General features: G+C 44.5%; 1 protein-coding gene across 5 annotated transcripts in view; it reads right to left on the bottom strand.

Annotated features, from left to right (window-relative positions):
- Rasgef1c (RasGEF domain family member 1C) overlaps positions 1–14,023 on the bottom strand; it is an 81,912-nt gene that overhangs the window by 6,279 nt on the left and 61,610 nt on the right. For 3 of the 5 annotated variants that reach the window (XM_048784613.1, XM_048784619.1, XM_048784623.1), the window contains 6 exons: positions 11,179–11,268; positions 9,500–9,602; positions 8,894–8,973; positions 8,716–8,811; positions 5,476–5,571; positions 3,563–3,686 (listed from right to left, as the gene is read on the bottom strand). In XM_048784613.1, coding sequence (XP_048640570.1) covers positions 3,563–3,686; positions 5,476–5,571; positions 8,716–8,811; positions 8,894–8,973; positions 9,500–9,602; positions 11,179–11,268 — 589 coding nt within the window. Of the gene's footprint in view, positions 1–1,759; positions 3,470–3,562; positions 3,687–5,475; positions 5,572–5,593; positions 7,605–8,715; positions 8,812–8,893; positions 8,974–9,499; positions 9,603–11,178; positions 11,269–14,023 lie in introns of those variants that run through there. The other 2 variants (XM_048784630.1, XM_048784635.1) reach the window with 2 other exon arrangements.

Genomic DNA, 14,023 nt, shown 5'->3' with positions numbered 1-14,023 from the left:
CCTCCTGCCTTCCCTCCTTCTCTCTCCCTCCCTTCCTCCCCACCCCACCCCTCTCTCTCTTATTTTTTTCTTCAGTTTTCAGAAGTTTGACTGTGATGTGCTTTGGTATGGGTTTTTTTGGGTTGATCCTTTTTGTGCTTCATTCAACCTTTTGAATCTGTAGGTTTGTCTTTTCTAATTTTGAGAACTTTTCTAATTTTGAGAACTTCAGTACTTTTTTAATAGTGCTGGGGTTTTGTTAATATATTCACTACTGACTCACTGCCAAGCACATTGCAGGGTCTCAAGAAATACTGTTTACCTCTTCCCCTCTTCTCATGTACCTTTTTTTAAAAAATGTGATGCTGAGGATTGAACCTAGTGCCTCACATGTGCTAGGTGAGTGCTCTACCCCCTGAGCCACAATGCCAACCCCTTCTCATGTACCTTTGACACATTTCATTGCCCAAGTTCCACTATGAGGTGATTGGCTAATGACAATAATCATCATAATAACTAGTCTATTTGGTTGAGGATGAATAATTGCTCCCAGAGAAACCCAGGTCCTAACCCCTAGGACCAGAATGTTATGTTGTATGGCAAAAAGGAACTTTGTAGATGTGATTAAATTAATATTTGGGGGATGGGGAGATTATCTTGGATCATCTGATTGGGCCCTAAATGCAATCACAAATCCCTATAAGAGGGAGACAGAGGGAGATTTGACTATAGGTGAAAAAAGATGATACAATGTTGGAAGCAAAGATTGAAGTGATGTGCTCCGAAGAAAGAGGAAGGGGCCACAAGCCAAGAAATACAGGCAGCCACTAGAAAAAGGCCAGGAAATGGATCCCTCCCACCCTAGCCCCATAGCCTCCAGAAGAAACTAGACCTGCTGATAATTTGATTTTTAGCCCAGTGAAACTGATTTTAGACATCCAACCTCCAGAATTGCATAAGGATAAGTTTGTGGTTGTTTTGAGCCACCAACTTGGTGGTGATTTGTTTTAGTGTCCATAGGAACCTAATACAATTGTCCCTCCTTATCTTTGTTTTTCTTTTTTGAAGTTTCAGTTACTCATGGTCAACCATGGTCTGAATGCATTAAATGGAAAATTCTAGAAGTAAACATTTTATAAGTTTCAAATTACATGCCATTCTGAGTAATATAAAATCTCATGCCATCCCACTTCATTTTTCCTGGTACATGACTCATTCCTTTTTCCAGTGTATCCACATTATATATGTTACCCACCTGTTAGTCACTTAGCAGCATTATGGTTTGGATATGAGGTATCCCTCAAAACTCCTGTGTTAATGAAGAAGGTGAAATGATTCAACTATGAGAGCCACAGCCTAATCAGTATACTGATCCATTTGATGGATTATCATTTGAATGGACCAACTGGGTGGTAACTTTAGGCAGGTGGGGGCATGGCCAGAGGAAGTGGGTCACTAGGGTATGTCTTTGGGGTTTATATTTTGTCTCTGGATCCTCACTATTCCCTGTCTGCTTCCTGAATGCTATGAGGTGAGCAGTTTTCCTCTGCCATGCCCTTGCACTATGATGTTCTGCTTCACCTTGGGCTTAAAGCAATGAAGTCGGGCATCTATGAACTGAATCTCTGAAACTGTAAGTCAAAAGGAAGTTTTCCTCCTCTAAGTTGTTCTTGTTAGGCAATTTGGTCACAGCAACAAAAAAGCTGACTAACACAAGTAGCTCTCTTGGTTATCAGATCAACTGTCATGGAATCACAGTGCTTGTGTTCAAGCAATCTTTATTTTACTTAATAATGGCCCTAAATCACAAGAGTAGGGGTGCTGGTAATTTGAATATGCCAAAGGTTGTAAAATGCTTCCTTTAAATGCAAAGGGGAATGATTTCCACTAAACAAGGAAAGGAAAAAAAAATCATATGCTGAGGTTGCTAAGATCTGTGGTAGGAACAAATCTTCCATCTGTAAAATTGTGAACAAGGAAAAAGAAATTTGTGCTAGTTTTGCCATCACACTTTAAACTGCAAAAATTATGGCCACAGTGCATGATAAGAAGAAAAAGGTATTTTATTTGTGTATGTATATGTAGGGAAAAATATAGTACATATAGAATTTGGATTTATTCAGTTTCAGGCATCCCCTGGAGATCTTAGAACATATCCTCTGTGAATAGAGGGAAGTACTGTAGACTAGCATTGATTGAGTACAGACTTGTGGGTTTTACCTCTTTCAACTCAAGTAATTCTCATCATTGCCCCAGGAAGAAGGTTCTCTCATTACCTCACTTGATAGAGGAAATAGGTGAGGCTTAGAGAAGGTGATACCTGAGTTCATACAGACCCCTGTGTGAACCAGCCTGGGCTGGTTTATGCATCAACTGTTCAGCTTCCCTTTTTTCATGGTGGGGTGTGGGGGGAGCAGTACAAGGGATTGAACACCTGGTACCTAACCACTGAGTCAAATCCCCAGCCTTTTAAAAAAAATTTAAATTTTGAGACAGGGTCTCACTAATTTGCTTAGCGCCCTGCTAAGTTGCTGAGGCTAGCTAGCCTCTAACTTGCAACCCTCCTGCCTTAGCCTCCCAAGCTCCTAGGATTACAGGTGTGTACCACCATACCCAGCTTGCTCTGTTTCTTGATGGAAGTAAGTGTTAGGAGGCTACAGATATAGGTAGAACTCCCTTCAGCAAGTTCTGGGTCCCAAATATGAAAAGTAAAATGGCAAAGTTGGAAGTATCCAAAGGCAAAATCATTAAAAAAAAGGACTTCTCCCTAATTTTCTTTTTTTTTCCCTTTGGTGGGGCAGTAAATGTTCCGCAGACACAGATGTTTGTTGGTTCCTTTGTAACCTGCTTGCTGGTGAAGATGAGCCAGGTTTCCTGTGTGCTGGAGTGGAGGGCAGATCCCAGGGTGAGAGCTGCTAAGCACTGGGCCACACTGCCCCCACAGCAGATGACAACCTGACAGTTGCCTTCTTTAGAGCTTTCACTTTCTGAAAGGGGGATCTCAGGGTTTACTACTTAGCAAATTTGCAAACAAACTGATTTGTGACAAGTGATTAGATGGGAATGTGTGTTTACTAGAAGGGATAGACAGACATTAATAGCACTCTGCAGAAAAGTCAACTCATATCATGTCAGTGTGTATTACACACCCAAACCAGCACACACTTACATACACATACACATGCACCAGCCATGGAAAAACCCAGAGTGAGTCAGTGCTTAGCCATCCCCATGTGAGCCCCAGTTCTTACCCTCACTCCCACTTAACTAATGAGAAAAATGGGGTAATATAGACAGATGGTTCAGACTTATAATACCCAACAGTGTTCAAACTGTATCCAGGGAGAAGCCTGGGCCTGGGGGTCCTTGAGGCCCCAGCCCATGGCTCCTGGGATCTATCCTGTGTTCCCGAGGGGACAGTTGGCCATCCTGGGTAATGCAGTCTTCTCTGCTCCATTTGAGGGCCAGTAAGGGTGGGGATAGTGCATTCCTGTTCAGAGTAGAGGTTCCTGCATGGTGACTAAGAGGCCACCCAAGAGTCCCATGGCCTAAGAGGGTTAGGAAGGCTGCAAGATCACCTTACCGTCTTCGCTGAAGATGGGAGCAGTGTACAGGTAATGGGTGATGCTGGGGTCTTGCTCGAAAGGACATTCCACTTGTTTCCATGTGATGAACTCTCCAACCTGCTTGGCCAGTTCCAGAAATTTCTGCCAGGGTCACACAGAGACACAAAAATGGAGGTACCCACAGTGCCTAAAGTTCCCTGTGAGTGTGAGTGGCCAGCCCTGAGAAACCCTCGCTTCTCACCCTTTAGTGATTTCAGGGATTTGAGGAGGAGCTTAGGGCCCTGCTAAGTGGCTGAGGCTAGCCTCTAACTTGCAACCCTCCTGCCTTAGCTTGGGAGGCTGCTTTAGCCTCCCAAGTTCCTAGGATTACAGGTGGTAAGATTGTGGATGCAGAATCTGTGGATCTGGAAGCCTCATTGTAATATGCATTTAATTTTAAAAAAACATGCCAACTTTAAGAAGGTTGTTAAATAAATAGCAGCACAAAGACACTCTTGGGTGGGGATCCCAGCTCTATGATACCCCTTGATCAGCCCTGGCAGCCATGTCTGGTTCCTAGTACCTGCTTTCTGAATCTGTGGTGATCACATGAGTTGCAATTTTACCCCAACCCCTTGCCTTGGTTTTGAGGACCAATTCAAGAAGGGCAAAAAACAGGGAATCCTACACTGGTTTGTGTGTCAGGGTCACCTGTGGAGTAAAATCTCACTCTAGGCTGCCTGGGCCCCTGCAGTCTCATCCATGTGGCCTTCAGCCTGGGCTGATCCCCAGGGGTGCAGCAGCTGGGACTGGACCATCTGCCAGATTGGACTGGATTTTCCCCAAGCTCTGCTGGCCCTCAGGGGTGAGCAGGCTATGGGCAGCATGTGATGGTCTGCAGGGGTGTCTGTGCAGAGGGCAGCTCCAGGCCGAAGGGCCCAGGCATGTGCTCTGGTGCTCATCAGCAGGGGACATTCAGAGCCTTTGGTGGCTCATGCTGCACATCTCCGCTTCCTAGCCTCTCTGTGTAGCCATAGTTGTAGTTGATGCCCCATTTTACAGAGGGAGAGACTGAGGCTCATAAAGAGCAAGTGACTGGCCCAGGACTTACTGCCCCTTGGGGAGTTGGAGGCTGAGGGCTTTTGCATCCATCTGTGTCCCTGCTGGGGCTAGCACTAGGGTAGAGTTGGCTCTTGAGAAGAAGAGTCCCTTTCTTCCTGCAGAGTGGGTGGTAACACTACCACATGGTATGCTCTGTCAGTCTGACTCAGTGACCTCCTGGTGCTACTGCCCAGTGTACTCTAGCCCACCAGTCACTCTGACACACGTGTGTGTGAGATGGGCTACTTGAGACACAGCAATCAGCCTGGCCTTGCTTCTGAGGTACTCAGAGACTTGGGTGCTGGGACAAAGTGAGGGATGCCATCTGCTGCTCTGCAGGAGCCCTTAAGAGGTCACAGTGAGGGGCTTCCTGGAGGAGGGGACACTTGAGCTGACCGTGGTGTCTACCAAGGGAGCAGAATTCTTTCTTCTCTTTTGCCCGCTCTGGCTTATGCCTAACAGCTCACCCCTGCTGCTCCTTTGGGTCCTTTCCTGTTTCCTAAGCACTGTGTGTTTGTGTAGCCCTGTCACAGCCCTTTGCAGTTGTCACCATGGGCCTATGGGGCTATTTTTCTTATTGCCCTTGTGCTCCTCAAGGGGCAAAAATGATTCGGCTTCACCCATGCTGGGCATAAGCCCCGGCACAGAGTGCATTATCCACATGTGCATGGGCTTCAGAATCCCCCTCTGGTGGATGTGGGGGTGGGGAGATCCTGAGAACTACTACACTCTGTCTGCCTCAAGGTCCCCCATTAGTTTGATGATTAAGGGTCCAGCAGGCTTTTTGGGGGGCACTTTTAGTGGCTGATCTCACTTGGTTGCATTCCCTTCCAAGGTCCCTGGGTCCTACCTCAAAGTTGACATGTCCATTGGGAAGGCGGTTGGCACATCCCTCATTCAGGAAATAGATGTCTTTGATGAGTAGGCTGAAGAAGGGAATGACGATCTGGAAGGGAGAGGGTTTGGGTCAGCTCCCAGGCAGCCTCCCCATAGGGTTGGCTCAAGGGCAGGAGGCAACCTTGCCAGTAGACACATGCCCCAGGGACCTCAGATGCACTCCTGAATGCCGATGACAGGAGAGACTTCCTGGGCAAGCCCAACCAGCCTCGGGGCTTCATGAATTATATAAGACTATTACTTACTTTTCCATTGCTGTGATAAAATGCCTGAGATAAATGACTTAAAAGTAGAAAAGGTTTATTTTGGCGTATGGTTTCAGAGGTTGCAACCAATATCAGCTGGCTCTGTTGTTTTGGGGCTTGTGGTGAGGCAGAACACCATGGCAGGGCTACATGGTGGAGCAAAAGAAAGGATGGGCTGGGGGTCCAATATTTCCTTCAAGGGCACACCCCCAATGATCTGCTTTCTCCTACTAGGTCCCAATTTCTAAAGGTCCCACCATCTCCCAGTAGCACCATGGTTGGTGACCAAGTGACCAAGCCTTTAGCATACAGAGCCTTTGGAAGACTTTTAAGATCCAAATCATAACAAAGGATAATTTTAACTAATATGCATCATGGGGACAACATGAAAACCACTAATCAAGGACATACAGGCCCCATAACTCTGGGCCAGATTACGTTTCCTCCCAGGCCCATTAGGCACCAGTGCTGATGGAGCTCCCACTGCATGCAGTGCCATTTACCCTGCGTTGGGCTAGGTGCAAGATGCAGAGTCACAGTGACCCTTGGATGTTTTTTTCTATTACCTGCCGGGAGGGGCTGGTAGAAACCTCACAACATCCCCATCTGGAGGGCTACAGGCCTTTCTCTTAAGTGTACTGGGAGCAGAGGCCATGCTAAGCACACTATTAAACATTCCTGAAACATATGTAAGTCAAATATTCTAAAATTTTGTGACCTGTTTTCTTTTCTAAAAAGTACTTAGTAATTTGTCATCCTGTCTTTCTTGATACTAAAGATCCATCCTGATGCACTTATGATGAGACCAAGAGCAGAGCATTATTGCTCTGTTTTCTGAAGGGAGAGCCCATAGAAAGGTTTCTTCTCTGGTCTTAGCCTATGGTCTCTCTGGAAGATAGAGGAGAATGCAGTTAAAACTAAATGCACATTTTAAAGTCATCCACCTATAGCACAAGACCTAAATGCACAGTATCCCAGCACCCCAGATTTTAGGAACATAAAGTGTGCCCTGCTCCATTGCTACCCTGCCTCAGCATGGCTGGAAGAAAAATAGTGGGGACAGCCAGTGCTGCAAACTAGAGGCTGCAGCCACAGCTCAAAATCCAATGTGTATATACCTTTGCTTCAGGGTCCAACTCCTGGGCTGTAAGCCAGGAACCTTGTGACTGTCACATATGGTCACTTGTGTTCTGGGAACAGGGAGACAGACAATGATATGCAAAGACCATGAGATTCAGAGCCAGAGAGGTTAGAGTTTGATTCCTGGCTTAGCTCACAATGTGATAGGACAGTGAGGTCTCCTTGAGACTCAGTCTTCCAATCTGGGAAATGGCAATGATGAAGCCCATCCCATAGAATGGAGGAGGGGATAGAGATCAAGTGGCCTGCAGATGGTAGGTGCTCAGTGAAGTTAAATTTTTGCCCTTGCTATCCCAACTTCCTGGATTTCTGGCTTCTAGGAGACAGGCTCCTTTGCTCTGGGGTTGGAGGTCTTGCCTCACTCAATGCTCCACCGCATTCCATCAGCCCTCCTGGGACTCATTCACTGAAGAACTCACAGCCTGTACTAGAAGGACCAGCTGGGTAGCATATGGCCATCAGGGTCTGCTCATGTGACCCCTGCTGTAAGACCCACTGGGTGGATGGTCAGGAAGTCCTGGTGGGTGGCACAAGCACATATTTTTCAGCCTGCTTCATAAACTTGACCACTGGTATCCATCCAATACAATTCCAGAGTGATGTAGAATTCCATCTAGCATTTTTCCCCTTAGTTATCTCTCAGGATGGAGATAAGACCTCCACCAACCACAGTAGGGACCTGATTCCACCAACGTTCCTGCAAGAGACCAGATTTGAAAGGTACAAGTCTTGGTGTTTCCTTCCTTAAAACTTGATGACAAGTTTTAAGCCAGATGATTGTTGCAATCCTAGGACCTCAGTACAGTATCCTCTATCAGAGGCCAATCGGAGAATTTAGAGGAGAAATAAAATTGATCAGGATCAGCAAAGGCCCTCCCAAATGCAAATGTATACGACATTTCTTGTGAAAAGGCAGTTTGGGTGAACAAGAACCTAGGATAGTCATTGCCAAAGCCAAAAATGTGATTTAAGGCCACATACATAGAGGTACTACATTTAGAATAAGGCAGATGTAAAACCCTCTGTGCTTGGAGCTACAATTTGATCTGAAACAGAAGGGACTCTGACAGATGGAGCTCTTCAGGGTCATAGCAGGGAGGGGACTGGAATCTCAAGTTAGGCTTGGGACTGTCCATTGAGGCAAACAATGGTGGGGACATGCAGGCTGTGAAAGGACTGGTAGCTAGAAGAGGGAGTAGTTCCCTTTAAGAGAATGTGATCTGAGGTGGCCAAGTCTGGCCCCACAAGGAAGCACTTATCAAGGAAGTTCAAGGCATCAGAGCTTCTTGGGGTGGGGCATGACCTGTTTTGGAGGTGGTGAAGTTGGCCACACTGACGGCATGCAAGCAAGGTGACATGGCTATCTATCATAGATGCTGCTGAAGGGAAGGGGTTGGACCCGGTGATCTTTGAGTCAACCTCCAGATTCCCTGATTGCTGTAGTTTGGATCACAACTGTCCCCCAAATGTCCATGTGGTAAAGGCTTACCCCCGGGGGAGGAGGTGGTAGAGCTGTGGGTCTTTAGGTCACTGAGACATGACCTTGAAGGAGACTGTGAAGCTTTACCCTCTTCGTCCTCTCTCTTTGGCTCCTGGCCATGAGATGAGTGGATTTCCTTCACCACTGCCATAGACTCAAAACTTATCATAGGCTAACTTATCATAGAAGGAAACCTCTACAACTGAGCCAAAATAAATCTTTTCTCTTTATAAGTTGATTATCTTAGCTATTTGTTATAGTAACAGAAAGCTGACTAACCCATTGATACAGCACACCTGGACTTTGACCATCAAGGATTCTCACCTACCTTCTCCCGGCTGCTGTGGGCAGTCAGGGAGCGGTGGGCTGCCCCTCGCAAGGCTGTCCTGTAGTTGCAGAAATTCCCTGTTGGGTCCATCTGGTGCTGGAAGAAGACAGGGAGGCATTTGGGCACCTCTTTTCATGGGCCGGCTGGCTGAACCCCTTAGCCCAGCAACCTTGTTTACCTCCAGGATGAAAAACTTGGCTGTCTTCACTTTGGCCCAAGTCTTCTTCAGTCTGGAGACAGGGCTCATGTTCATGCCAGCTGGAAGAGGGAGGGCTGGGCTGGGGAGGGCTTCTCTGGCCTGGACAGTCCCCCTCACGCTCATGAGCAGGGAGGTCAGTGTGTAGCTGCAGTTGCCCAGCCATTTAGGCTGAGTCCTAAGTAGGGCTAAGGTCTGCAGTGGCCTCAGCTTGGGAGACAATGGGCATGTAGTAATGGACAATGTGGGTCCAGCTTGTGTGTGTGTAAACTCTGACCATGTTCCCACCATACAGGCCCCATCCTGGAACTAGTTCCTTCTCATTCTCTTTGGATCTGGGGATATGTTGCCAAGCCCTCACCAAGCACCCTAAGGAGGCTGAGTTTGCCTCAAAAGAGGTGCTTTCTCCAGGCCTTTGGGGCAGGGACATGGGATTGCTGGCTGCCTTAGGCTGCAAACTGCTAAGCCCACACCCACCTGCTGCTCAGAAGAGGGTCTGGGCTTGACCCCACCTGCCTGGCTATGCACACTTGAACCTCTTTGAGGATCCTCCCATGGGGGGGGGGGCTCCTGGAGCAACCCACTCACATATAATGGCCATCAGGGAGTTGAAGTTGCCAATGTTGAAGCACTCTCGGGCCACGTCAATGAAGAACTCGATCACCTGGGCCCTCTGCTTCTTCTTGGCTGGCTGGGGACAGGGCACCAGAGCCTTAGTGATATGTTTCTACTCTGCCCTGATCAGACACCCTGCTCACCTGCCCTGCCCTCTTAACCTTCTTCAAATCTATTTCACAGCTGAGGCCCAGGGAAATGTCTGAACCTTAAGGTTTCAGAGCACTTCACAGGCAGAGCAGGACATAGTCCACTGCCAGGGAGACTCAGCTGAGCCCTGCTAGAGCTCCTGTGGGGGTACAGGAGTGACTTGCAGCACAGGATGGGCTGTGAGGCACCTCTGGGAGCAGCTTGATCACTCTTCCTCAAGGCCCACCTCTAGCACCTGTTCTTTTCCCAAATCAGAACACATTGCCCCTTGCCTTTCCTCCCGGTACTGAGCTTGCTCTCCCCTCACTAGGGGCCACATGCTGATCCTGAGGCCCTGTCCCCTGAGCCCCTCCACTGCATGGCTCAGAAACAAACTGTGTCCTTCCCCTGAGCCATCCATCCTGCACTGTCCTGGGTAGGCTCCTGGGTGACCATGTGGGCTTAGTCCAGGCTTCACAACGATAAAATCCCATTTTAACTGTCAGACCAATGGCATGATTCTAGGAAGAGGGTTGGGTCAGTGGTACCCTATATTGTATTTTTTTTCCACAAGTAGACTTTCCTTGCCTATGAAACATGCAGCAATTATCTATTGCCACCAAGAAGTTTGCTCTGGCACCTGTGGGGACATGACACAAGCCCCCTTCAAGATGTGACGTTGGCTTTGGAGAGCCACCTATCATTGATCCTATCATTTAAAAGGGCAACCCTCTGGGTAATACTGATCTCAAACCAGGTGGGCGATAAAACCACCTCAGTCTATGTGGGCATTGCAGATCAGCTTCTTCCTCAGTGCATCCTGATTCCCCTGTACTCATTCACATCTGTTCCCCAAGCTCTCTGAGCACCTGCTTCCAGTGAGCCCAGCTGGCCTTATAGACTGAGTCTGTCCAATCTGTTCTTGAGACAGGGGCCTCAGGGCTTCACCTTATGGTGCCGGTGTGGGTCCAGAGGATGATTCCTCTGCTATAAGAAAGACGATGGGCAGGCATGGCCAGGTGGACCCTCAACTCAGTGACAAGCATGTCCAGCTCCATGTTGTCAAGATTCCTTGCTTTCCAGGGGAAGCCAATGACCTGGACTTTTTATATGTACTCTCCTATTTCTTAAGAATCGGACAACTTCTCAATCCTGAGCAAGCCAAATCAAACCTCACTGCAGGCCAGGCTGCCTGAGGTGGAAAGACAGGCATGGATGGAGGCAGTAGAGCCCCTTGGGCATAGTTGTGACTACTCCTCACTCCTTGAGCAAACATTCTGATTTCCTTGGTGACAGAGCTCAGTGGGTCCATCCTGGGTTCTACCCTGAGGGAAATGTCACTGCAAGAAAGCTTGGTGACATTTGGTGCCTAGCCAATTCTCAGGTGGACTTAGTCAAGATTTAACTGCCAGGAGACTATTGGGGCTTAAGGTGCCCTTCTAGTTCCCTCCCTGATAGGCACCTCCAGATCCCAGGCCACTTTTGCCTATACCAAGTCATGCCCACCCTGGCTTTCTACTCACCATGCAGATCTCAGTTGCCACAAGGTAGCACAGCCTGTTGAACCATTTCACATAAGCCTCCAGGTTGTTAGTCTTGTCATTGAAACAGGGCTAGAAGAGACACACAGGACCCCATGCTGAGTCTCTGTCAGTAACTCATTAGAACATGAAGTCAGTTCATGGTTATAGACAATCTGGACAATGCGAAAATCTCAAAACCATCTGGAAACACCAATGATTTGGTATGTAGCTTTCCAATCTCTTCTATATATTTAAGGGTGTATTTCAAAATTATGTGTGTGTGCATACACACATACACAGACACATTTGATCTTCATTGTTCATGGATTTTATTCTTGCACATTTGCCTACTTCCTGAATTTTATTTGTAATTCCAATAGCTTGTGTGGTTTTCATGGTCATTTATGTGTATGTGCAGAGGAGCCAAAATATTTGTCACTCAACACTCATAAGTGTTTCCAGTTGAGGCTGAACTAAAGGACACTCTGCCTTCTTATTTCAGCCCTCACACTGTAAGTATCCTGTTTCCTATTTAGACTATTTAGAGTCTCCCCCCACCAATTTTTGTGCTTTTTTGGGGGAATTATTTAAATGTTTAATAAAGTTCCCAAGCGTAGTGCTGAAGTGCCTTACTACAGAGAAAATATATTTATATAGTTGAGGTAAAGAACAAATATGGAAACTTGAATTAAATTATTTGATAATATTCATGAATCATATTGTACTATTGGTCATGCGTTCAATGTTAATCAATGATATATATTCATATATATGAAATAAGGTGTCTTTAAACATGTAAAACAGGGTTATATACATTGATAGGTTGACAAAATGTGATAAGAATCTTGCAGGAACGTAACCCTGTATTTGCCCTAAAAGTAAGTGTTCAGTATTTGCTGATTCAATGTCTGAGATGATATTATAGAACACAACTACTGCAAATAAGGAGAATCAAGTCTCCATGGGAATATATGCATGTATCTATAATTATACATATATGTTTCCACATTAATCTTTTCGTGGGTCAAAAAATATCCTTTGAAGACATAATTTTAAAATTTGTGTAGAAAAATAAAATAAAATTGGTGTAGAACATTCATGTATACATATACCCGAGCCTAACAGATTAAACTTAAATGTGCATGCTAAAACTGCCAGGATAACTTTCAATAAACAGAGGTGGGGAGGATTAAATGAATTAAAGTTCATATAAGAACTCTAAGCAAACTAGGAAGGAAAGGGTACTTCCTTAAATGCACATCTATAAAATCTATTAATCCAAAAGATGTAAAGAAAGGAGAAAGAAATAGAAAATGTAAAGGAGACAAATAAATAGTGTAACAGAAGGCAGTAAGAGTAAATCCTTATGGATTAATAAGCTCAATCTTTTAATTTTTTTTAAAGAGAGAGAGAGAATTTTTTAATATTTATTTTTTAGTTTTCGGCAGACACAACATCTTTGTTTGTATGTGGTGCTGAGGATCGAACCCAGGCTGCACACATGCCAGGGGAGCGCGCCACTGCTTGAGCCATATCCCCACCCTCAATCTTTTAATTTTTTAAAATTCCAGTTTCTTGTCAATTTCAAGAACATGCCCCAAATTCAAGGGCAAATAATAGAAAAATATATGTGATAAATATCACATAGCTATTTAGATGGTTCCCAACTTTTGATGTTTTGACTTAACATTTTCTCAAATTTATAATAGGTTTATCAGGATGTAACTCCATCTCAAGCCAAGCAGCATCTTCATTAATGTCAGACAAAAGAGATTTTAAAGCAAAAAGGAAAAAGGAATCTACGACCAAAAGTATTAGAAGAGATAAAAGACTAACTCCACAACGATAAAGTTTCAATTCATCAGGGATATGTCAGAAGTCTAAACTCTGGGTAAAATAGGGTCAAAATATGGAGGCAAAGTAATCAGAAAGGTGAATGAATAGTCTTTTATGCTTTCACTAGAATAGAAGAAAGGATAAAAATAAGCTGAAATCCAACATTAGAAATTATAAAAAGAACAACAGAATAAATCTAAAGAAAGTCAATGGAAGAAAATGGTAAAGATTGGAGAAGAAATAAATGCAATAGTAAAGAAAGCTGCAATATTCAGAAACAACAGTCAAAAGCTTTTTATTTGAAGACTAATAAAATTGATGAATTTTGGAAATACTGATGAAGAAACAAAGAGAAATATATAGCAAAGGATATTAAAGATAAATCAATATGGATGTGAAGAAATGTAAGGGATAATTAAAGAAGTATTATCTATGTATAACTTTATGTCTATAAGTGTGAAAGCTTAGGGGAAATGGGCAAATTCTCAAAAGAATATAAATTATAAAATGGACTTATAAGATATAAAAATATAAGCAGTCCTACAACCACTAAAACAACAACTAGAATAAACATAGAAACAAGAAAAACCTGGATCAGTATATAAAACCTCAAATAACAAATGAGGCTCAGTGGTAAATTCTATAAATGCTCCAAGAACAGGTACCCCAATATTTCATATAAAATAGAGAATAAGGAAAGAGAAACAGAGTAGTCAAGAATAGTGTCAGAAAGGGAAATAACAGATTAATTTCACTCATGAATACAATTGCAGAAATCCCAACCAAAACATTAGCACACCAAAATCTAGCCATGTTTGAAAAAAAAAATAATGGCTTCATTTATCCAGTTTTTTGTATATTAGAAATGCAAGGTTGATTCAACATTAATTCAAAAAACTAATATGAATAATCACTTAAAAGTTTTAAAGGAGAAGAGAACATAAGAGTATTAGGGTTCAGAAAAAGAATTTGATGAAATTCAATAACCATACATATAAGAACTCTAAGC

This window comes from Marmota marmota, unplaced genomic scaffold (assembly GCF_001458135.2).
Source record: "Marmota marmota marmota unplaced genomic scaffold, marMar, whole genome shotgun sequence".
In the NCBI taxonomy this organism is placed as follows: Eukaryota; Metazoa; Chordata; class Mammalia; order Rodentia; family Sciuridae; genus Marmota; species Marmota marmota.
The sequence above is the reverse complement of the archived record's forward strand: the minus strand, read 5'-3'. Positions and strand labels throughout refer to the sequence as shown.